This window comes from Saccopteryx bilineata, chromosome 2 (genome assembly GCF_036850765.1).
Source record: "Saccopteryx bilineata isolate mSacBil1 chromosome 2, mSacBil1_pri_phased_curated, whole genome shotgun sequence".
NCBI lineage: Eukaryota > Metazoa > Chordata > Mammalia > Chiroptera > Emballonuridae > Saccopteryx > Saccopteryx bilineata.
The window spans coordinates 31537482-31558887 of record NC_089491.1 but is presented as its reverse complement, the minus strand read 5'-3'; the positions used below and the strand labels follow the sequence as shown (position 1 = coordinate 31558887).

General features: G+C 38.8%; 1 protein-coding gene across 5 annotated transcripts in view; it reads right to left on the bottom strand.

Moving 5' to 3' along the window:
* The window catches only part of GRIN3A (glutamate ionotropic receptor NMDA type subunit 3A), a 178285-nt gene that overhangs the window by 97713 nt on the left and 59166 nt on the right, over positions 1 to 21406 (bottom strand). For all 5 annotated transcript variants that reach the window (XR_010729050.1, XR_010729049.1, XM_066256614.1 and 2 more), the window contains one exon: positions 8126 to 9173. Coding sequence is in view for 3 of the 5 variants with exons in the window: in XM_066256614.1 (XP_066112711.1) it covers positions 8126 to 9173 (1048 nt within the window). In the remaining 2 variants the exon portion in view is untranslated. The remainder of the gene's footprint in view (positions 1 to 8125; positions 9174 to 21406) is intronic.

The following is a 21406-nucleotide window of genomic DNA, read 5'->3' as shown; positions in this document are numbered from 1 at the left end:
TTCTGATATGTTGTATTGTTATTTTTGTTCGCCTGTAGGTATCTTTTGATCTCTGTGCTTATTTCTTCTTTGACCCACTTAGTTTTTAAAAGTATGTTGTTTAGTTTTCACATTTTTGTGGATTTGTTTGACTCTTTTTTTGCAGTTGAATTCTAGTTTCAAGGCTTTATGATCAGAAAATATGCTTGGTATAATTTCAATCTTTCTGAATTTGTTGATGTTATTTTTGTGGCCCAACATATGGCCAATTCTTGAGAATGTTCCATGTACACTAGAGAAAAATGTATACTCTGTTACTTTGGAATTAAATGTCCTGTAGGTGTCTATCATATCCAATTGTTCTAGTGTTTCATTTAAGGCCAATATTTCTTTATTGATTTTCTGTTTGGATGAATGATCTAGAGCCATCAGTGGTGTATTGAGGTCTCCAAGTATGATTGTATTTTTGTCGGTTTTTATTTTTAGGTCAGTCAGTAGCTGTCTTATATATTTTGGTGCTCCTTGGTTTGGTGCATATATATTAAGAAGTGTTATGTCTTCTTGATTCAGTGTCTCCTTTATCATTATGAAATGACCATTTTTGTCTCTGATTACCTTTGCTGTCTTGTAGTCAGCATTGTTAGATATGAGTATTGCTACACCTGCTTTTTTTTGTATATTTGCTTGGAGAATTTTTTTCCAACATTTCACTTTGAATTTGTTTTTATCCTTGTAGCTTAGATTTATTTCTTGTAGGCAGCATACAATTGGATTTTCTTTTATAATCCATTCTGCTACTCTGTGTCTTTTTATTGGTGAGTTCAATCCATTTATGTTTAGTGTAATTATTGACATTTGAAGGTGTCCTATTGCCATTTTATATATTGCTTTCTGATAGTTTTGTATTTTATTTGGTTCTTCTCTTTTATTTTTTTTATCATTTGTTTTTGTTTGGTTGTAATCTATACTTCTTTTCTCTGTTACTTCTTTTTTCAAGCCGTGTACTTCTGTGTTGGTTTTTTTCAGGGGTGGTTACCATTAAATAATGGAAAGCATACATATCATATTCATTGTAGTACATTATATCATAAGTGCTTCTGCACTCCATCCTCCTTTGCTACTGTTAATCTTTGTCCTCTCCCCTTTTTTGTTTCTTTGTCACAGATTAATCTTGTTTTTATTGCAATCTTGATGGAGCTTTTACTTGTTTTATTTTGTTTTGTTCTTTGTGTCTGGTCAGAAAACCCCCTTTAGTATTTCCTGAAGTGGGTTTTTTTTTGGTGATAAATTCCCTCATCTTTTCTGTATCTGTGAATGTTTTCATTTCTCCTTCGTATTTGAAGGAGAGCTTTGATGGGTATAATATTCTTGGCTGAAAGTTCCTCTCTTTCAGAACTTTAAATATTGGGGTCTACTCTCTTCTAGCTTGCAGAGATTCTGCTGAGAAATCTGTTGATAATCTCATGGGCCTTCCTTTATATGTTGTATTCTTCTTTTTCCTGGCTGCCTTGAGAATTTTTTCTTTGACATTGGTTTGTGCCAATTTCATTATGATGTGCCTTGGAGTAGGTTTATTAGGGTTAAGATAACTCGGTGTTTTGTTTGCTTCTTGAATTCAAGGCTTTAGTTCTTTTCACAGGCTTGGGAAGTTTTCATCTATTATTTGTTTGAATATGTTCTTCATTCCATTTTCTCTTTATTCTCCTTCTGATATACTCATTATTTTTATGTTGCTCTTTCTGATGGAGTCAGACAATTCCTGTAGGGCTATCTCATTTTTTAAAATTTGTGAGTCTCTCTCCTCTTCTCTTTGTAGTACCTCTAGTTACCTGTCTTCTATGTCACTAATTCTCTCTTCTATCTGGCCTGTTCTATTGGCTAAGCTTGTTACCTCGTTTTTCAGTTCATAAATTGAGTTTTTCATCTCTGTTTGATTTGTTTTTATAGTTTCAATTTCCTTGGTGAAGTATTCTTTCTGTTCATTGAATTGTTTTTTGAGCCCCCTAACTTGCCTTCCTGTGCTTTCTTGTATATCCTTGAGTATTTTCCAGATTTCAATTTTAAATTCTCTGTCATTTAACACCAAGGTTTCTAAGCTATTGAAATGTTTTTCTATATATTTTTCCTCATCTATCTGAGCTACATCACTGTCTTTTGTATCCATGATATTTGATTTATTTTTATTTAATGGCATTTGAGAGTGGTATTGTTAATAACACTAATAAGAGTTGATAAATTTTTTTTTTGAGAAAATGCAGTGAAAAACTGAAAATTATATTGTGCTAAGTGGAACAAAAATATGTAGAATGGAGGGCCTGGGTTGGGGGGGAGTGACAAAGAGGCAAAAAAAATGAGGCAAGAACCCAGAAAATAACACAAGGAAAACATTTGGATCAAGAATAAAATAACTTGTTTGTTAATGATGGTCAAATGACAGAAATAGTGTAAAAAAGAAGAAAGAAAGAAAAAGAGAAAAAAAATACAGTGAAAAAAATTCTATTGTATTAAGTGGCACAAAAACTATAGAATGGAGAGTTAGAATTGGGGAAAACGTTAGAGATAAAAAGCTAAGTAAAAAGCACACAAAATTCCACAAAGAAAAAATTTGAATCCAGAATAAAATAATTTGTTTGTGGGTGAGATGTGAATGAGAGAAAAAGGGAAAGAGAAAAGAAGAAACAAAAAGAGAGAGAAAAAATTGTGTTAAGCGTTTTGGAATGTAACACTCATAAAAAAAAAAAGAAAGGAAAATGTAACACCTATGGGTAATAATGTACAAAATGTAAAGAAAAGAATAAAATGGAAAAAGGATAAAATGACCAAGGTGGAAGGAAAAAAAAAGATAAAAAATACAAGAAAAATATGGAAAAAGTTATAAAGACTGTGGATTTTTCCTGGTTTTGAGAAGTTATCTTCTTCCTTTTTCTTTCTTCTCTCTCTTTTTGGCCGGTGGTGCTGTACCCCAGGTTCTGCTCCTGTGGCACTCTTAGGCAGAGATTTGGTGTTGTGTTGCTATGGTAATGATATAAACTAGGCCTCAGTCCCATTGGCAGGTGGGGCTTATTAGCATTTGCAGGCTCCAACAATGGGAGAGTCTGTTTTCTGGGAGCCTCTCTCCAAATCTCTCCTTCCTGAACCAGGAGCCTGGGGACCCAGCTGTGAAGTTGCCTCAGCCACTGCCTGGAGAGCAAGAGGCTCTAAGAGCTGCCAAATCCCCACTCTATCCCCAATCAACACTGGGTTCTGGGTAAGGCTTTGCCAGCCAGAGCCGCCAGCGTAATCAGGCAGGGCTGGGAGCCGATTGCCTTTCAGGTGTCTTTCTATGAGCCTCCAGGTATGTCTAGTATGCCTCAGCACTCTGCAGGTCTGCTCTCCAGAGGCTGTCTGCAAGCTGCCTGCGTGCCCTTCTCCCCATTACTTCCACAGTTCTCTTCCCCAGGAGTGTGCTTTGTTAGCCTGTATGGCTGATGGAGCCGCTGTGCCAGACAGGTCCAGGTGTAGGGAAGTCAGCTTTCATGTACTTCTTGTGCGCTGTTGTTTGAGAAGCTGAGATTATTCAGAAACTCTGGTCACAGCCCACACAGAGGGTCACTACTGACAGTCTCTGACCGAGCCCCTCCATCTGGGAATGCAAGCACCCACGCCCGAAGCACCTGGTGGACCCACTCGCACACTGCCCATGCTTGCCGACTGGGATACCGGGAGTAAACTGCTTGCCCACCTCTGCCAGGGTCTTCCGCTGATGTTAGCTCCATAATGGCTGAGCCACAGGCACACTCTCTCCTTGGCTTGAACGTCTCTGCCCTAGCCCAGCTTTTTCTGCACCCCCAGCCCTCGCTTTCTCTTAGTTCCAAGTGAAAGCAGCCCTTGCTCAGATCAGTGAGGAAAGTAGAATACTCTGTTCTCTGTCTTATTTCCTTCAGAGTGGCTTATATAGTCAGCCACCTTTTTGCCCAATTGTACCTTTTTTTGATGTATGTGTATTTCAGATGCTCCTGAGATTGTTTTTCTGTCTCTAGTTGTTGATTTTGTTGAAATTTCAGGGAGAAGTATCGGGAGCACTCCTCATGGCACCATTTCTCTGATGTCACTAGTATTGTTTTTCAATATCAAATCTCTTGAATCTTCTATTTTTAATATTAACTTTAGATCATTATTTTTAGAAGATTAAGCAATAATCAATAAAAGAAGTACTTTGGGATTCTGATTGGACTTGTTTTAGACCTATAAACTAAGGAAAACTAGACATCTTTATATATTCAGTCTTCTAATTGGTAACATGGCAGTTGGTTTGTTTGCTTATAATTAGAACAGCTTTATCAAGCTATAATTCACATATCACACAGTTCACTCATTTAATGTTTATAACTCAATGGTGTTTGGAATGTTGACAAGATGTGTGCAACCATCAGCACATTCAATTTTTATCCAGGCCATCTTTTTTGTTTTTACATTAAAAATTATTTTAATGTCATTCTTATAGAGGATGCTCTCCTCATCTATTATGAATTTTTGTTGCTAGAGTGAATGGGACATTTCTCTTACTATAGTTTTGACCTGGAAGTACATGGAGCCCGTGGGAAGTGCAGCTTTCCTAGGATGATAGCGTTTCTTGGGTTTTCCTTCTTTGGAGGAATTTTCTCTCTAGAATGTCTGGTGATCAAAATCTACTACCTTATTACTCATCTTATTCTTGTTCCCTTTTCCTTGTTTTTCACTCTCCTAACTCATGATGGGGTGGGCACATTTTTAACCCTCTTCTTCCAGTTTCAAGGCTTCTGAACATGCTGCCTGGTCACCTTGAGATGCTCTCCTAGCACCCACAGCTCCGGTTACCTCTTTTATACCCTTCAGATCTCAGCCAGAACTACTTTCCTCAGGGGACAAGGGGTGCTTCTCTGACTCCCCAGTCAGATCAGGCCTTCCCAGCAGCCCTCTGATGCTTCTGTCATTTTTATTTACAGTAAGTTACCTGGTTTAACTCATTAGCTGATTTATGTGCCCCTTGATAAATGTCTTTCTTTCCTTAAACTCCATATTGCAAGGACAGTGTCTGTTTTGCCTACAACTTAATACCCAGCCACCTAGCATGAAGTATAGAATGGCAGTTACTGTTATTGGACAAATTAAAGAAAGAATGAATGAATGCTTTGGTGTGATTTAGTTTTCTTTTCCCTCAGCTCAAACTCTATTTTCAGTGTCTTGTCTGCCTTGAGTCCTGGCATCCCCTCCTTCTTTAAGGCCAGCTTTTATTACAAGAATTCATATGTTTTGGGAGGCCACCACGTGCTGTTACATGAAGGTCAATAAAGGTGGTCTTCATTATTTGAGGAAATGCTTATATCCTGCTAAGGTTATGCAGATGTCTTTTACTTCAATATTTCTGGTTAAGGTTTGCTCTTGCTTTCACAGCAGGTCTATTTAATTTTTAATATTTACTTTAATGTTCACTAGGAATATTTTTCTAAAGCAGCACCATAATTCGCCTGTACAAAAATGACACTAGCTTCTGTTTCTCTCTAAGGAGCTGACATTTAAAATATATATATTAAAGAACAGGGCTATCAGGGGCATTTTATGTGAGAAGCTGGAAAAGAACTAGAAAGTCCATTAAAATCAGCAAATAGCTCCTTTCAGATGCTCATGTAGCATTTCAACTGGGCCAATTCTACTCCAAGAGGAAGGGGAAGCTTTTCTTTTTCAATGTACTTTCAATTTATAAAGTGATTTTTTTCCATCTTGTCTTATAATTTCAGTAGATTAGATGCCAATGGCTAGAAGTTTCTAAGAATGCCCAAGTCTATACCTTTAGACCATAGACCTAAGTGAAGACCTTGTTGGGAAAAAAATAATACTTCGTTTCTATTACTTGTCAATAATCTTCTAAAGCTAACAGGAAATGACTTTGGATGATGAGCCAATGGGTGCATCTTCCATCTGTCTGCTTTACTTTCTCTTCTGCATTGCCTTTAATGAATGGTGCTGCTTTTATGTCAGGGAGGTACCCGTATAATCTCTATTAAATATATCACTCATACATTTTTTCTTTCATGAGCTCATGCTTTAAGAGTCCACCTGCTTTGAAGCATGGAGCTTGCTTCCCAGAAGAGTCGGTGGGAGGCCATGGAAGCTACATATTTTACTGCTAGTGTAGAATAAATTATTCTGGCAAAAATAGTTAAGTGAGGATAGAGCCATCTTCTTGAATTTTATTTGCACAGCAGGCCAGTCCCTCTCCCTTGGGGTTATCTGTAAGAGCAGCCAGCAACAAAGTTATTTCTTACCTGTGGCCCCCTCTGAAAATAAAAGTATTCCAGCCATGGCTACTGCAACATGTAATGAATCATAAATTCCTCTGTCCTGCACAGCCTTTTGCTTTTAATTTTATTTGTGATTTAAAGTAGTTGGTTGAAGCAAGTGAATCTCATCTCTGGAATAGTGATGAAATGTTCACATTCTTAACTTTTAACAGTTTTATTAATTGTGTTAAATGTATAGCCAGCATGTTAAACAATTATGAACAGGAAGAAAATGGAGCTATTACATTCATTGCAAGCTATCTGCTATCATGATTACAGATAGTTATGCAGTCAGGACTGGATTCACTGATGAACTGTGTATAAATCCAGATCACAAACCTTACTTTTTAAGTCATGTATTGCTTAGGCAAATAATCTGGGTGTCTATATATATATATAGAATTATAAATGAGATACTTTAACATAGAAACAACACTAGGAAAGATATATATATATATTTACTTTATATATTATATATATAAGATATATAAAATTGCTTTATATATTTACTTTATATATACTTTATATATATATTTTATATATATTTGGGAACCTTAGTGGAAATTCATTTATTATCTCAAATTTAAAATGGTTTAGATTTAGGCTTGTCTCACTTCACTGAGAACTTGCTAACCATAAGAAAGTTGACTTTGTCTAGTTCTACCTGCTTTGCCTTGTGGGCTGGGTTAGATTTATGATTTCACCTTTCTATTCTGGTGGAGTGGGGCATAGAATGATTGTTTTGCTTAAAAAATTATTTTACTGCTCTATATGGTGTATCTTTATGATTTTCTTTTTAATCCTCTAAAACAGCAGTTTTCAACCTGTGGGTCGTGACCCTGACGGGGGTTGAACGACCAAAACACAGGGGTCACCTAAAGCCATAGGAAAATACATATTTTCCAGGGTTGTGACCCATTTTTAAATAAAATATGTATTTCTGATGGCTTTAGGTGACCCCTGTGTTTTGGTCGTTCGACCCCCGCCGGGGTCGCGATCCACAGGTTGAGAACCGCTGCTCTAAAACCATTGCTGCTTGTTTCTCATGCAGAGCATTGTGACTTAATTTTGGCAATCTTTGGTTCTGATGAAACTCACCAGTGCTTTACCGGTTTACCTGAACTCCACCCTCCTCCTCTCTTCTACCTTTAGGGTCAAATAACTAGGATATGAAAGGCAGCCTACGTTAGATACAATTTTCTTAAACTTGGACAATTGTAATGTAACTGTTGGTGACCTCCCTGCAAGGCAAGGTGGCTGGTTATACAGATTTACTTACTATCTAAGGATACCCTGTTTTTTTGCTAATACTGATGCTTCAATTAGTTCAATACTTCTTCTTCTACACCCATCGAGTTTTCATGTATCTGACGTTAAGAGCTTGTGCTAAAATATTAGTTCTTTCCGTTTTACTATTTTTAATGACATAAAAAAGATTCTTTACTCCTTAAAATATGTATCTTCCTCTTTACTTCCATTAATTCCCAAGAGAAGTAATTAATTCACTTTTGAAATCTGCTTTGGGTAAATGTACTTTGTAAGACTATTCCCTGATAGCAATTCTGTCAGTCACATTACACAAGGGGAAACTGCACTAATAAATGTTTCTACTGGAAAGACTTTTTCTAGAACAAACACCCTCTGAAATCCCTACTCTTTTTGTTTCATTTAATACAATACTAAATTATTTAATTCAACAAGGCAACAGATTTTTGGGCTTGTCTCTATAGATGGCTGAGAGAATATTTTGTGATAGATGAAAGAACATAGACATGCTACAGCATAAGACACAACACATGGAGTTATAACAGACAATAAAAAGAGCAAGAGTAAAAGAGAAGTATTACCTTAGGGTCATGTATTCCAGAAAGCTCTTCATAGATCTTCTCACCCACCATGACAGCAGCCAAGTTTGCTGTGTATGTAGAAAGGCAAAACATACAAAAAATGGCCCAAAGGTTCATCAGAAACCTTCCAGTCCAGCATTTTGGGGGCTTGATGGCTGCTGTTCTACCAAACAGGAGGGCATAACAGACATTCAAGGCTGAAGAGAAGGAGAAGACTTTACTTCTATTCCGCCCCTTGGGAGTCATACCAAAGGGGCTCTTCCATTCATATAGAGTGAGGAAGATGGCAGTGATGTGCAGAGCCACAAAAATCCCTAGCCACAATGTCCAGTGGAGTGGCCACATGAAGGCTCCAATGGGAGCTGCTGTGTCTCGGGTCCTCACTAAGATGCCCAAGCTGGTGGAGAAGAAAGGACTGGTGAAATCTATCACCTGGCTTCGCGCAGTATTGATGCTGAAGGATGTGACTGCCATGTGGGCTGATCCACTCAGGAGGTCACCCACCAGTCCAGTCCAGTGCCCATTCTTCCAGGCGCCATATTTTCCATCCCCAACAATATAAAGGTCAAAGTCAAAGTTCATGTCTTCTGCTAGCTTTTCCAGCAGATCAATGCAATATCCGTAGCAGCACTTTCTGAGTTGGATGGGCACTGTATCATTACTGCTATGGAGGCTACTAAAAAGACTGTCCAGTATGGAAGAGTCATTAGTCATGGGGTCTAGGCAGAGTTGGCCAGCAGGGCACAAGCCTTCATCATCAACTTCTCGTGTGAAGACAAATGGATGCTCAATCAGGGTAACCACTCTCAAGTGCAGCTTACTTGGGTGCTGGAAGTGAGTTTGGTGCCTCTGGGCCTGCTCTGGCCATATTCCATAGTCCATGACCATCTTTCCCCCCTGCCAGCTGCCCAAGCGGGTCCACATTGGCTTTCCCATGGGGTCATGCTGCAGATTCCAGATGAAAAAGTTGTTTTCTGAGCTGATGATAGAGGAACCTTTTACTCTGATGGAACCGCTGAGGCCCCTGAAAGTGGTGTTGGCTAGAAACCTGGCAAAGAGGAGCAAAGGCAAAAATTAAGAAGAGGTGAAGCCAAAGATGGGAAGTCATGCTCATTTTTAGTTCCCTGTCTTGGTAAAAAGAAACTGGTTTTTTTTCCCTTTTCCTTTCCAAGTGAGAGAAAGGGAGATAGACAGACTCCCTCATGCAACCTGACTAGGTTCTACCTGACAACCCCTGTCTGGGGCCGATGCTCTGCCCATCTGGGGCCATGCTCGCAACTGAGCTATTTTTAGCACCTGAGACAAAGATTCCATGGAGCCATCCTCAGCTCCTGGGGCCGATGCACTTTAGAAAATTGAGCCATGGCTGTGGGAGGGGGGAGTGAGAGAGAAAGAAAGAAGGGGGGAGAGGCAGATGGTCACTTCTCCTGTGTGCCCTGACCAGGAATTAAACCTGGGACTTCCACATGCCAGGTCAACACTCTATCACTGAGCCAACCAGCCAAGGAAAAAGAAACTCTAATCTTTTAAAAAAGGCATTGCCTATTATTTCTTCAGGAACTAATAAGCTGGACTCTTCCTAGGAGAAGAGTCCTATCTCATTGAGCCAGTGAGATTTTACCCTCAGGTTCTAACACCCAGGCTAGATGTTTGACTCTGGGTCTTATTCCAAATTTCTTTATTCCTAGTAAAGGGAGATGTTCATTGTTTTCTGTTGTAAACTGTTAATTATCTATATTTTCCAAGCTGTGGAGTTTCTTGGCATCTTTAACATGTCTCATTTCTACTGATCACTACATTTGATTGCAACTAAATTCACTCAAATATTTTTTGGCGCAAAAAATAAGTTTTGATAAGTATGTATCATATAATTTTATAATTGCTTAAAAATTGCATTCATAATTCTTGAAACTTGCCAAATCTTGTTACCAGTGTTTTTTTCTTGGTAGAGTGGAAACAATCAACAACTGATCCTATGAGGCCAGTTAAGGCTGCAGGTGGCTATCGTCTGTGGCTATCTTTTTCTCTGAAGAAAAAGATGATAAACAGATTTGCAGTTTTCCAGAGAGCCTCAGGCTACCTTTCTCCTAAGTCCTTTCTGGAAAGAGTTCTGCCAAAAGTCAAAGGAAGAAAAATTATCAACTGATGATACCCTGATTCCTACCCCTGTGAACCAGGGCACTGTCAGTATATATACATTCTAATATCGGCGGGACAGGAAAATGCTTGGTCAGAGCCCCTGTCTTCTTTGAGTCTGAGGAGATAAGACAATAAAAGGTATATGTAAGTGTGTGGCACCTCTTTAACTCTTAATTATGGGCTAGCATCAGAATAAAAGCCCAGACTTTGACATCAGACACACTTACGTTTGAACACTGGTCCAGCCACCATCTAGCACTGTCCTTGGACAACTTACTGAACTCTAATTTTTAGTTTCATGATCAGCAGAATGGGGAAGAAAAGACTACCTCCATTATAAGGGTTGGAAATAATAGACATAAAACACCACGACTTCTGATATAAAAACAAATATTCCGGATATGGTAGCAATTTTTTAGTGTCATTCAAGTTTTTTTCAATCAAGGCTGTCCCCAGGTCACTTTCCTGTCTTCTAGTATAATTTTTTAAGTTGGAGACACAATGTTCTACATTATAATAAACTCATAGAGGGTACTCAAAACAAATTTCAAATTAAAATGAATTACATTGAAATGTGGAATATACCATAGAAGATTATTTTTAAGGAATCAGTTAATATAAGTCTAGGTTCTCAGGATAAAAAAAAACACATTCATCCATTGCCTGCCACAAACAGTAATTTACAAATGCAAATACAAGTAGTAAGAAGTTATACTGCCACAGAAGAGAGATAGAACAATCAGGAAGTGTGAAGAATGTACTAATTTTCATTACAGATATAAATACAAATCACATTTGAAGATGCTACCATCACTAAGTGCAATGAAACTACTCATTTTGGTAGACTGCATCTATTGGTACTTATTCATGTTAGCACCCCCAGCAGGATTCAACCACTTAAAATGAGTTCTATTTTGCAACAAGTAATGAAGTCTCAGTTAACTTAGACTTTAAAACAGTTTTCTGCTTTAGATAAGTAGGGATCCAATTCATTAAAATATACAGATTAATTGACAATTACCTAGGTACTATAAGGAAAGGGTGACTACAGTTAGGTATCTAATAATCAACCTATTTTTAATTTTGTTAAGAAACATACATAACTCACACACATAGCCTAGAGCAGTGGTCCCCAACCCCTGGGCCGCGGACCCATACTGGTCCGTGGGCCATTTGGTACCGGTCCGCAGAGAAAGAATAAATAACTTATATTATTTCCATTTTACTTATATTTAAGTCTGAACGATGTTTTATTTTTAAAAAATGACCAGATTCCCTCTGTTACATCCGTCTAAGACTCACTCTTGACACTTGTGTCGGTCACGTGATACATTTATCTGTCCCACCCTAAAGGCTGGTTCATGAAAATATTTTCTGACATTAAACTGGTCCATGGGGCCCTGGCCGGTTGGCTCAGCGGTAGAGCGTAGGCCTGGAGTGCGGGGGATTCGGGTTCGATTCCCGGCCAGGGCACATAGGAGAAGCGCCCATTTGTTTCTCCACCCCCCCTTCTTCCTCTCTGTCTCTCTCTTCCCCTCCCGCAGCCAAGGCTCCATTGGAGCAAAGATGGCCCGGGCGCTGGGGATGGCTCCTTGGCCTCTGCCCCAGGCACTAGAGTGGCTCTGGTCACTGCAGAGCGACACCCCAGAGGGGCAGAGCATCGCACCCTGGTGGGCAGAGCGTCGCCCCTGGTGGGCGTGCCGGGTGGATCCCGGTCGGGCGCATGCGGGAGTCTGACTGTCTTTCCCCGTTTCCAGCTTCAGAAAAATACACACAAAAAAACAAAACAAAACAAAAAAAACCGGTCCATGGCCCACAAAAAGTTGGGGACCACTGGCCTAGGGAACAAAGTGGTGGTTCCTAATAAACATCTTTATTTCATTTGGTTATTTTAGTGATTAGGAAGGTAAAGTAAAAGTTGTAGAAAAAGGAGCCCTTCAGTATTTTAAGAATATTGGAGCTTAATGATTATACATTTTTAACTGGATGAATCCTTGAAATACTACCAGTGAATAAATATATACTTAAATTATCTCAGAAAAGAAGGCATTAGAAGTCATCACAAATCTCTCGGTGATTACATAACTCCCTCATTACTCTAAAACAATTCCTCCTTATCAGTGTGAAATAACATTCAGGATGGCCATGACTGAAGGACAGGACTCAGTTGTCTTGGAGGCATTCGTTGGTCACAGAAAGGCAAATCAATTAGGACCTAAATGTTTTCAATTTCCCTAGACCATAGTGCTTGTTTCACTAAGCAATTGACACCAAGGAACTGGGTCTCAGAGAATCCCCACTTACGACAGATTATTTCTGTCCATTTTATTTTCAGTTTTATGGTGAGGGTAAATTAAAATGATCTCATTGATAGCTTTTATAGTCACATTTCACATTCTCTGTATGGTAATGACAATGTGAGGCAAAGTTTCAATGCTCACTGTTAATTAAAAGATTAAATGATCAAAATTCTACTTTTGTTTAAATGAAATCCTACCATCTTCCTTTTGATCTTGCTTGTGTTTTCTTAAATGAAAAAGAGAAAAGAAAATCAGGAATCACTGTATTGGCAAGATAAACTCATACAAACACCAGGCACTGTTCTGAGGACTAGAGTCAGAGAGATGAAAGACACTCATTCACAAACATCTCAAAGTCCAGGAATGGGGAGAAAGTAAAGTTAACAGGCAATTCTGAACCAGTATGAGTGTCATAATAGAGGTAAAGCTGGTGCTAGTGGACCAGAGAGCAGGGTAGCTGCACATTTTACTCCAGGGGTGACAAGGAAGGCTTCTTACAGGAAGAAGTGCCAGAGCCGTGTCTTGAAGAAGAAACTACAGTTAGCCAGGAATAAAAGCTGGAGACTGATACTCTCAGCACAGGGACATGTGTGTGCAAAAGGCAGAGACAGAGAGGGCAACTGTGTGATGATACGCCATGAAGAGCAAGGCCAGAGCTGAGGGTGGGAAATGAATTACAAAAGCACTGAGGCCACAGTAAAGGTGACAAAGAGCCACTGAGGACATTTTATCTGGGGAATGACATGATCATCAGATTTGTTTTAGAAAGATTTTTCCCCTAGCTCCCCAGGAAATGGTTTAGGAGGAGGAGGGGGCTGAGTATAGTGTCAGTTGTGAGGAATAAAGCTCATTCACCCCTCTTGCTTCCTCTCTTTGCTTGTTTCACAGGGGCTTAAGGTGACAAGGGCTGTGATAATAGCAGTAGAAGTGGAAAGAAGATGGCATAATCAAGAGACACGTCATTTCAAAAAGAAAAGTAGTGATTTTCAGAAGCCTGGATACACAGGGTTGATTCTAGTTCACAGACCATGCTAAGAATGTGTGAGACCGGGCTTGATGGAAGGTCACATAAATAAGATCTGGAGTATTTAGTTGACTATCAGCTCTGTGGAAGTCCGTAGAGCAATGTGGGTACAAAAAAAACGGGAGTCTTAACTTTTTAAAATGGAAATGTAGAGCCTGGGTCACAGGGACTAATAATAACACCACACACACCCTGTTCTGATCACACTGCTGTTCCAGCCTAGATTTGAGTTCTAAATAAATCTTCTAGGTTCAGGAACGTTGTAAGGGAAGGGAAAGAGGTGGTAAGCACAGCAAGCTGATTGGACTTATGAAGATTTCTGAGCACAATACTGATACAACCAGAAATCTGCATTAGTAATACTGATTGAGAGTAAACTATGTTTAGGAAGGAAGACGGGGGACCAGGTGGCCACTGAGAAGAATATGACAATAGCTTTTTCACAGTATGATAAGGGCTAGCACTGTGCCTTGCACATGTGAGGGAGAAACAAAGCAGTTCACATTCTTTTTTTTTTTTAATTAGTAAACCTCCCAAGATACCACTCTGCTCAAAAGAATGAGGCTCATTAGTTAATTTGCAGTAGGGTAACTTATTACTTTAGTAAAAATTCTCAATTATGGCACTAATTAAGAATACATGTTGATTTGTATAGACGTGGGGATAAAGTTTGCACTTTGCAATTTATGTAAAAAATGTTTGTTAAGACAGTTGTCAGTATAAACAAGGTCAGTGTTTAGTGTATTTATGATATACTTTAAAAGCTACATTCGCACACATTAACTGATATACTAATTAAAGGATTTTCTTATTCATTAAAACAAATGAACAAAGATGCTAACAAAATAACAACATCACCCATTCAATCATTTATTCACTTATTAATACTATGTACCAGACACTGTTCTAAGTGCTGGGGGATATAGCAGTGAACAAAACAGATACAAATCTATGCAGCTTATATTTTGTTGAAGGAGATAGAATAAACATTGTAAATAGGTAAATGTACGGGATGTTAGAAACTGCTAAGTGCAAAGGAGGAAAAATAAGGCAGTTAGGAGATAAGATGTGTCATGGTTGGTGGTAGTGGGGCTAAATTTTAGATTTGGGAGGCCAAAAAAGAACCTTTCTGAGTAGGTGGTCTTTGAGTAAAGAGCTGAAGAAAGGGAATTTATTTTCTGTCTTTAATCACTTTTACAACTGGGAAGATATTTGGGTAAAGGGTATTTCCTATATAGGTGGCGATAAGTTCAGCATCCTTGAAGGGCTCTGTCTGCTATGTTTGAGGAGCAACTACCGGAGTGAAGGGCAGGAGGACTGAAAATGAGGTCAGAGTACTCCTATAGGGAATGGGAGTTGGGAGAAATTGGACTTTGTTCCTTCTCTACATGAGCTGAAAAGCCATTGGTAGGTTTTGAGCAGAGAAGCAAGGTGATATGACAACGTTTTCACAGGGTCATCACAGTGCTGTGTTGAGAACAGACTAAGAAAAGACAAGAGCAGAAGCAGAGAGGCCAGTTAGGGGGCTGTTTCAAATACTCGACAATGGGTGATGGTGGAGTGGACTAAGGTGGTATCAGTGAGGGTGAAGCTTCGTTGGCTCTTGATATATTTTGAAGCTGGAACCGATGAGATTTGCTGATGGCTTAGATGTGGTTTCTAAGAAAAGAAGAGGCAAGGATGACACAAAGTTTTACCCTGAGCAATTAGAAGGATGAAGTTACTATTAATGGAGATTAAGGAAATTTAGGAGAATAAGGTTTCAAGTGGGTGAGAAATACCGGGAGTTCAATTTTGCCAATGTTAAGTTTGAGGTAACTTACAGACATTCAAATGGAGATACCAGGTAGGTAGTTGGAGATCTTCTGATGTTCAGGAAGGAGGTCTGCACTAGGGATACAAATTTTGGAGCCATCATCCATACCTGGTATTTAAGGAGACCAGTGAGATCACAATGGGAGTAATTGTAGGTGAGAAGTTCACGGAATAAGTCCAGGGCATGCCAACATTTGGAGGTGGTACAGTTGAGGAGGAACCAACAACAACAACAAGAAAACCTGAGAAGTAACCAGAGACGAAGAAAAGCAGAAGAGAAGCAGCCTGTCTTATGTTCTAGAAGTCAAGTAAAAAAGTTGTTTCAAAGAAGGGACAGTGATCGACTGTGACCCGTCAAAGACAATGAGGGCTGAGAAGTGACCATTGACTTTAGAAATGTGAAGGCCACTGGTGACTTCACTAGCGCATTTCAGTGAAGTGTTAGAATCTAATGCTTCAAGGGAGGATGGGAAGAGAGACAGTAGAGAACAGTTTTTAGAGGGTTATGCTGTAAAGAGAACAACTAAATTGTAGTGAAGGGGAAAAGTCAAGTAAATGTGTGTGTATGTGTATAAACATATGTGTACAGTATGTATACAATATATACAAAAGGAGAGGCTTTTATGCTGATGGGAATGGCCCAGTAAAAAGTAGAAAAATTGTTGAACTAGTAGAGAAGAGAAAGAATTCCTGGGACAGTGTCCTTGAGGGGCAAAAGGGTCTATGCTGTAAGGTGCAAGAGGGGGTGATGCTCTGTGCTGTGACAAGAGAGGAGAGTGGGTACAGAGAAGGCAGAGAGAATAGGGGGCCCAGAGGCAATCTGATGAGTGGATATGAACAAGAGTTTGTGAAAGTCTTGTTCTGATTGATTTTACTAATTTTGGGGCAATAAAAAGTAAATTATAGATCTTATTATACTTTCCCCATAAAATTCATTTGAGAGAATGAATAATTCATTTTAATGTATTATTTTCAAAATTGGGCCAAAGGTACTTTTAAACGTATAGAAAACAAAAAAATTTTCATAAGAGACATTTTAGATCAATCTCAATGGAAATGTTTAGTGTTTTGTTTTCCCATCCAGTTTGTAGGAGTCGGTTGTGAGAATATCTGGATCTGGCACTTTTAAAAAATTGTAATTCTTTAATCACATTTTACAGTATTTTTTATTAAGATTTCCATTTCTCTGAGTAAATTCTGGCAAATTATATTTTTCTAGGAATTAGTTGCTATAGACTCAGAGCCACATATATCACTTATACTAATTTAAGGATTTCTACTCAATTGATTTTTTTTTCTTTTTTTGGTCTTAATTCCCTTCTTTCTAGGTCTCCTCCTGTTTCTCTCTCTTCTAGTTTTTTTTGGATGAGGACATATTTGTGTTCATATATTCTTCTTACTAATAGAACATTAACTGCAGTGTGTATCTTCATTTATCTAATTACAGTATTCATGCACTATACCTACTTTTAAAAACTTGCTAACATCTACTAAAGTGACTAAATTTACTCAAGTTAAATTTTACTACAGTTGACTAAAATCTGAACATCTATAATTTCTTCCCAACTCTATAAATTTACTAAAACTGATAAAATTAAATAAAAGTCTCTGGTTATAAATGTCATGTTCTTAAAGATTTTAAGGACTGTTGCCTCCTGGTTTTTCTCCTATTTTGTTCAGCATACAAAATTTTCCTAATATTGTATTTTTATATTTATTATAAGTTTGTATCTTTTCTTGCTTTGGAACTAGTTGTAAATATTTCATTGTTTCCAGTGCTTATTTCGGATACAGATGAATCTACCTTTGTGCTTTTAAATGTGTCATCATCTTGATGTATCCTCTTCTGTGTCCTGTTGCTTATAGGTCATATATATATTTCTACCTCAATGTTGTTGCACTCACTAAGTTGTCTCTGTATATGTGCTCCTCTCATTTGTTTTTTATTTTGTACTAAATTGCCCTCTTATCTTTGCCCTTTTCCCATATTGTTGCCTTCCATTAATCATATCTGTACATGAGAATATCTATTTTGTTCTGTAAAGCCTTAGCATTTATCTTTCCCGTTGGGAACTTGCTTTGTATCATTAAAAAAATCTGTATTCTCATTCTCTTATATCTTGAAAAATGAGCTGATTTTCTTTTCCCATGATCATCTCATCATTTTAAATATTTTCCCCCTGAGCAATGAGAGATTTGTTCATCTTCTACAAAGCTCTGTACAATTTCTTAGCCTGTGAGAACTTAATTGTGTTTTTTCTGCCTTTGCCTGATTAGAAATTTTTGGCTGTGTTATTGTCAGTGACATTCTACCTAACTCTCCTCTCACCAGCACCACATAATTCTTGTCACGTATACTTGCTTCTAGGCACTGAATCTAACTATGAATTTCTTGGTCACATTTAATTTAGCTCCAGACTTGTTTTTTTGTAGTAGAAAAGCTCAATAAAGCATTTTTAGTATAAAACAATGGAATATTCCTGAAGTTTCCTTTTTTTTTTTTTCTGGGAAAGAAGAAGGAGAGTTGGGAAGAGATCAGTAGATGTTCAGAAATCCCATCTTTTCTTCATGTATCATTTTGACAATCAGGTAATCAATCTTTCAATCAAAACCTCACAGCCTCCACAGGTCTACACTATTGCATTTGTTACAAGCTCACACTTCCGTCATTGCTTCCTGTTCTTTGTCGCTGAGAAGTCCCAAACTATTCTCTCCTTGGATAGTCTCCTGTCTTTTGGAAAACTTACACCCAGTTCCAATCGTTCACATAGACCTCCAGTTGTCTGAATCATTAGCTATTTATAATTATGTATGTATTTTAAACCATAATTTTTCTTAATTTTTCAAGACTTTTCCCTAATCCTTCTTATTCCCTAAATTATTCTCATTTTGTGTCTTTCTTCCTCAAGCTGTAGATTATTTTCCATTCCTCCAGTATTCTCACAGTTCCTGGCATGTGGACTGATCTATGGTTATTTCATTATTCCTTTAATGATATTTATCATATTTTACTTTTCTAAATTTTATCTTCTCTTCTATTCCTCTCCTTCCTTCTCTCCCCTTTGGTGGACATTGTATAAAGGAAATATTGATATTTCATCGTGTTAGGAAGAGATCCTGTCTTAATTCAGCTGTTGACTACCATTAGTTAAGTAATTTTTGCTGTTGACACTCTAGCCCCCTGCTCCAGTACCCTCTGAAATCCATCTATTTACTTCCCTTCAGTTTTTTAAATGTCTCTTTTGCCATAGTTTCTTATTTCTTGGCTCTGGAGAACCTTTGTCTGTTTGTATGGAAAGTTGTTACTAGTTCAGTTTTTACTGTCTGGCATCTTTCACTGAAGCCAAGGCCAATGGCATCTGCCTCCTTTTTTATGATAATGTGAATTTGCCCTCTTAGCTACAGAGCTCACTGATCGATGGTCCAATTCTGTCAGAGGACATGCTTTGATTTTGTTCTCCATACATGGGATAGCTCTCCAAATGAAACATTGACTGTAGATTATTTCTTCAGCTAAGAGTAAAAGGACTCAACTGTCTTCTTGAGTCCTCCTTAATACCCCAGTGTATAAGTATTGGCCACTGATGAAATCCATCTTTGATGTTTTAACCTATTAGATCCTCCAAGGCCCATCTCTTCTAGAGCTGCTATTAGGGATGAACAAACCCTCCCTTTCCCACTGCCCTGATTCCTAACACTGCAGGCTGTCAAACTGAAAGATGCTCATCTAAACACTGATCTCACTGAGTCATCTTTGACTCTTAGGCAACACACAGCGCATGGCCAGAGTAACTGCTGGGTAATGTGTGTGGGGTAAATGCAATTAAACTCATGCTTTCTGCACAAATCAGACATGTATCTCTCTTTTTTTGTATGTGTGACAGAGACAGAGAGAGACAGAGAGAGGGGCATATAGGGACAGACAGGAAGAGAGAGAGATGAGAAGCATTAATTCTTTGTGGTGGCACTTTTGTTGTTCATTGATTGTTTTCTCATATATGCCTTGGCCGGGGGGCTACAGCAGACCAAGTGATCCCTTGCTCAAGGCAGCAACTTTAGGCTCAAGCTGGTGAGCCTTGCTCAAACCAGATGAGCCCGTGCTCAAGCTGGTGACCTCGGGGTTTCGAACGTGGGTCCTCCATGTCCCAGTCCGATGCTCTATCCACTGTGCCACTGCCTGGTCAGGCAGACATGTATCTCTTAAAGAGATCTGTTCAGGCCCTGACTGAGTAGCTTAATTGGTTAGTTTGTCCTGACATGCAGAGGTTGCAGGTTCGATCCCTGGTCAGGGCACATATAAGACCCAACCAATGATGGTATGAATAATTAGAACAATAAATTGATGTCTCCTCCCCCATTACCTCTCCCTAAAAATTAATAAACAAACAAACAAAAAGCGATCTCTTCACCACTTTGCCAGAAGAACAGGGTTCCATAAGCCAAGAAGTGTTTGCATTTGCAATTTATAGATTGTTCCAAACATTAAAATTCTAATTCTATTTCCCCTGAATAACAAATGGATAGTATCAATAATAAAAATTAGTTCACCGGGAAACCTCTCTGATGACAAGGAATTTAATAGGAATTAGAAATTGCTAAATTTCAATCTTCAGAGCAAAGGGCTCCACATATTATAACCACTGATTGAATCATCTCTTACAACAACTTACAAAGCTCATTTTTTAAAATAGATTTTTATCAGTTAATGGGCAACAGCAATTTAATAACATATTAAATGTACATACATACAATTGTTTGGATCTATGTTTTGTAAAATGTATCTGCAAAATTCAGTTACTTACAAGTGAATTGAAAGGAGGGATAGGAGGGCTCCTGTTTTTCTTTACCAAGAGAAGAAAAATACTAATCTATGTGATTGGGTCATAGTTTAATATAAATTTTGGGTTGAGTTATTATTAATGTGTGTAAGGGGGGTCACTATGTTAAGAAATCAGAGACATGGATATAGCATTCTCTTTTTCCTGCTTTCATGTGGCCCAACTGGCAACCTGGCACTATTTTCTGTTTTTCTCCCACATGATAGTTAGATCTGTTTCATACCCTTACATTGTTTTCCTTTCTCTTTGTTTTCTGGTATGAACCTTGACTCTTCCACATAGCTGTTATTATCTGTGCCCACTCTTTGGACTGCTCCTGGTTGCTTTGTGTACTACTCCCACTTAATTCATTCTAGCTCTCTAGATTTGGCCCAGCACTAGTCCAGGTGTTGCTGTCCCCTCCCTTAGTGTAGCGCTGGCAATGGGACATTATGCAGGATTTACCAGCTAAGCATCCATCCAAAGGGTTACAGTGTCTGCAGATTGAAGTGGCCCCAAGAGATAGAGCTGGAATCCAGAGTAGAGCTGCGGTATTGTCCTCTATATTGTCATACATCTTTTTGACCTATTTCCAAGTTTTATAGTAGATGCATACAAAGTAAAAAAAGTCAACAGAGAACACAATTACCTCTCGGGCAAACAAATACACAAACAAAACTCTTGGAAGCTCTCCTGATTTGAAAAAAATTCCACAGTTTAATACCTGCTGGATGCTAGACTAAGCAAATTTCAGCTGTATACACCATTACAGGGTCCTGAGGAAATACACATTTTCCATTACTTCTTATTTGTAGCCCCTAGGAATTAGGGAAATTTTTCGACTCAGCTCTTGACATGACTTAGAAGGAAGGGCAAATTCAAAGGATTTCAGCCAAATTATTTCAGAGACAGGGATTCCTATTGAAAATATCTGGAGGCCCTGGCCGGTTGGCTCAGCGGTAGAGCGTTGGCCTAGCGTGCGGAGGACCCGGGTTCGATTCCCGGCCAGGGCACACAGGAGAAGCGCCCATTTGCTTCTCCACCCCTCCGCCGCGCTTTCCTCTCTGTCTCTCTCTTCCCCTCCCGCAGCCAAGGCTCCATTGGAGCAAAGATGGCCCGGGCGCTGGGGATGGCTCTGTGGCCTCTGCCTCAGGCGCTAGAGTGGCTCTGGTCGCAACATGGCGAC